The sequence below is a fragment of the Agrilus planipennis genome, unplaced genomic scaffold, assembly GCF_000699045.2.
Source record: "Agrilus planipennis isolate EAB-ADULT unplaced genomic scaffold, Apla_2.0 scaffold67, whole genome shotgun sequence".
Taxonomy (NCBI): domain Eukaryota; kingdom Metazoa; phylum Arthropoda; class Insecta; order Coleoptera; family Buprestidae; genus Agrilus; species Agrilus planipennis.
Window position 1 is genome coordinate 343,570 of NW_020438908.1, and position 4,274 is coordinate 347,843.

The 4,274-nt window shown below is 31.7% G+C and overlaps 1 protein-coding gene and 1 long non-coding RNA gene across 2 annotated transcripts in view; both read right to left on the reverse strand.

The window, feature by feature from the left end:
• LOC112904132 (putative serine protease K12H4.7) overlaps positions 1-2,058 on the reverse strand; it is a gene marked incomplete at its 5' end in the record, with an annotated part of 17,457 nt that extends 15,399 nt beyond the window's left edge. The window contains one exon of the mRNA XM_025973438.1: positions 2,053-2,058. Within this exon, the coding sequence (XP_025829223.1) occupies positions 2,053-2,058 (6 nt within the window). The remainder of the gene's footprint in view (positions 1-2,052) is intronic.
• LOC108733641 lies at positions 2,059-4,050 on the reverse strand. The gene is made up of 3 exons (XR_001937253.2): positions 3,858-4,050; positions 2,429-2,566; positions 2,059-2,234 (listed from the first exon to the last, which is right to left on the reverse strand). It is a non-coding gene; the product is annotated as an uncharacterized LOC108733641 (long non-coding RNA).
• Positions 4,051-4,274: the final 224 nt, after the last annotated feature.

Consider the following 4,274-nt stretch of genomic DNA (forward strand, 5'->3'; position numbering starts at 1 on the left):
TACAGTAAAAGTTCCTTATTCACGGTTTCCTTATTTGCGTTTTCATTATTCGCGGGTGAAAAAATTGCAACCCAGTTTCTGAAAACAGAAAACAGAAAAGGATTCGGTGTCATTTATTAAGAGGATCGACCGCAATAGACCGCTCGTGCCTAGTGGGAATTTTTCCGAAAAATGGGTTTCTATTCTAAACATTGTGATTTAACAGTGCGAAATAAATATGTGAATTTTTGAATAGTAACAGACAAAGATGCACATTAACTCATTACATTTTTGATTTTCAGTAATATGGTTAATAAAAGCTTTTACAAGTGCTCAAAATTGATGCTTCTTATAGGACACAGAAATTAAAAAATTAAAAATGGCCTTCGACAAGCTTTAGAACAAAGCTTTATCTATCTTACTACAAAATTTCAAACCTCTGTTCCAAACATTAAATTCATGATATCTAGAACCGATAAGCATGTTTTTACTCTACGGCGCGTGTACTACTAAATCCCCTTAATGTGTCGGCATCTTTTGAGTATATACTGTTGGCAGCTTTTATAAAAGATGTAACCGAGTGGACGAATTTCAAAATTCAAAACAAGAAAAAAGCACTAAATTTTTTAAACTCTTTCCTAAAGTGCTTATAACGATTAATTTTAATTGCGAATTTATCAATACATTGATTTAATTTCGATACATACTGGTAATACTTTGGAACCTTAGAAAGTATCTCCTATGATTCCATACTAATTAATTACCATTCCATATCCACGGTTTCTGTATTCGCGGCATATTTATGGAACGTATACCCCGCGAATAAAGAGCTTTTACTGTACGTTATGATCAAGAAAGTATAATCTTAGCTGATGATGCAATAAGCGAATATGAAAATGTAAAATTTACCACCTAATTGTTTTTCCTATAATCGGCATCAGATGACTATAAGAAAATTAAACGATAGGTATAAAAAAATCATTTAAATGAAATTTTTAAATAGCACAAAATGAGCAACGAAAAAAATTATAGTTGCTCAACCATTTGATAATCACAGGTATAACTTTATTGATTTAAAAAATATCCACTAATTGTGAGACGTCAGATTAAATGGATTATATTTGGTAATTTCCCAAAATTACGGGCCTAACGCTTTTTAAAATAAAAATTAAATTTGTACAAGTGCAAGGTATGGTCGTTTTGTCAAATNACTTTATTGATTTAAAAAATATCCACTAATTGTGAGACGTCAGATTAAATGGATTATATTTGGTAATTTCCCAAAATTACGGGCCTAACGCTTTTTAAAATAAAAATTAAATTTGTACAAGTGCAAGGTATGGTCGTTTTGTCAAATACATACATTTGACTTATAGTGCTTGTCGCTTACAGGACCGTACAGTTTTTTTAAAAATAACTATAAAAATGCAGTACCTAATAGGGTTTATGACATTTGGCAGTAATTTATAAGACACTTCGAATAAGTAGGATGAGTAGAGTCAGTAGAATTAAAAACAAACACACGGAATTAAGTAGTGCATGACTAAAGAAGTAATTTTCATCTTTTAAATAAATTATTTGTTCATTCTCTGCTAGATTTATATCAAGTTAGCAAAGCAGGAACTTTTGAAAAGATGCATGTGCCATTTCACTTCTCATGAGAACACTTTAGTAGGACTTAATAAGCATTTAATTACTGCATGACTAAAGAAGTTATTTTCATGGTTTAAATAAATTATTTGTTCATTTTCTGTTAGCGTAATCTCAAGTTAGCAAATCATGAATTTTTGAAAAATGCACGGACCATTTAATTTCTCAATTAGAACACTTATTAGCATTTTAGTTGTCTGCTTTTTTCGTCTTATTCGTTCCATAGTTTACGCTGACTATTCCTAGTGAGTTATAAATTATTTTACTCAGCCCAGAGCTGTAAATACTGTCAGCTTTGATTTATAAATTGCCACACAACATAAAAAAAATAATTAATTGTAACAGTTGACATAATTTTCTAATGTGAATATAAAACCAGTCCCCTTGCGATAGAATTCCCTAAACAAAGGAAATATTACTTACTATATTGGATAACTGTCGCCATAAAATCTGTGTTCTGTGTAGAAGAAAGCGCCATTATGTGAACGAGCTATGTCAAAAAAATGACCTGACCTAGCCCAGTTCAATGAAATGCCCCATTCACCCCCTATAAACACGAACATGGGTGCACCTTCTTCATAAAACTCGTTATTTTGTATATACCTCTAAACAAAGCTTTATATTAAAATATACGTAAAGATAATTTCTATTATTATTTAATATTTTACAGGCAATATTAGCTCCAGTACCTACTAAATATTAAAATTTTGAGAAAAAGATAAATTCTTTTATTATCTATTCAATCGGGTTTGTTAAAATTTCTTTTAACTATTTAGAAATAATCTAGAATAACATTTACCATATCCCACGTCCTGTTGTCAGCTGGATTGAAATGATCAACTCTTTGAGTAATTATACCCCATTGCGGTGTAGATGCTTTAGTTTCATCAGTTTCCCTGGCAGGTGGTATTCCATGTCGCATAAATGATATTTCGCCCTAAATAAAGTAATTTATTTCGGTTTGGAGATAAAAAATATATAATTTACTTCGTTGGGATGGTATTAGAGAAATAGATCCACTAATCGACATCAGATTATTATAATAATAAGCGAGTGGTGGATTCTCAAAGAGATGCATAAAAAAGTTACTGAACATCTCGAAGAAAGTTCGAAACTGAATGGAATGGATCAATTATTTTAGTTTGAATGGCAGATAATTTGTTATTAACAAGAAAGTTTCATAATTAAACACCAAAATCGAAAAATCATTTTGAGGGTGTTCCCCTTGTTTAAATATAAATTAGAACGGTATTATTTTAAAATAATTAAAATTAAATTCATTTCTGCGACCTTTTTCGGTTGACACTAGTTCCAGCAGGAGATCCTGTGGATCGATAGAAAAAAAAACTGTTTCGATCTACGGTTAATAAGAAAAAAAAAATAGCGCGACTCCCGGGGAAAAGAGAGGACAGAGATGATAGGTATGGGTCGACGAAGCAGAAGTTGAGGTTGGTTGGTTGAGTTGGTTTCTTGTTTCGAACAGCGAGAAAAAAATTAAGAAAAGAAAAAAATGAAGTGATGAGACGACGACTTAAATGGCTTAAATTGTGTAAAAATAAAAAATAAGTTTGGTCCTCTTTTCTTAGTTAGTTTATATTTTATTTTTGTCTTTTTATTATAAAAATTGGATAACTTATAAACCAAAAGGTAATTTTTTTTTTCTATCTTAAAAATGTTTGTTGTCCTAAATTTCTGTTTTCTATTTCTTTGTATTTTGTCTTTTATTTAAATTCAAAAAATAATCTTTATAACACAGTTTTGTTGTTTTAGTGTTTGTTAATTCCTTAGTCTATTTGAATCCAAGGGTGTGTCAATCAGTGTTCTAAATTTTTGGTTTTAAACTGTTTGGCATTAACTGTTTTTATGTGATTTGTATTTTCCCACAAATTAAGGAAAAACTATTTTTCTACTACATTTCCGTTTAGTTTCCAAACAGAAAATTTTTCGAGATGTTCAGTGACTTCTTATGCACCTTTTTTAGGGTACGAAGCTCGCCTATAATGCCTAGTGACTTTTCCACGGTAATATAAACTTATTGTCACTGTCACGTGACGAAATATTTTTTGTCATAGGGCGACAATCACGCAGTTTGCTTTTTGTTTCATTTAGTGACCACACGATGGCCCATATTTTCGAACTGAGTGGTCTGATCTCCATGGGAGTATTATCAAAATTTTCTAGAGGGACGGGGCATCCACCTATGAAAGAATTTTTCCGATAGCTCCTACCGTTTTCCAGCTACAGCTTGCAAAACGTCAAAATTAGGAAGGTTGCGCTCTCGAAAATGGTCGCCCTTGAAAGTCCATTCCTCCGCAAATGTACGTCCGATCCGTACCAAACAGGGCTCGCTCGAAGCCCAATGAATGCGGCAAGTTTTTGACGGAAGCAGTAATAAATTCTGACAGTCCAGGTCCGCGCCCTGTTAAACCTGTTAGTACATAGGAAATGATTTTTGTTTTTAACGGAACACATTGTATATATGTTTTGATAGTTGGAATTTGCTTTGTCTGATTTTTAAAATGTGTAACTATAATATGTTCAGATAGATAACTATGGAGAAAATTATAAAAATAGAGTAAGTAGGTGTAAGTATTCTTATGTAGAAGAAGAGGGCTTTGCAATTAGATAGACATGTGAAATAAACT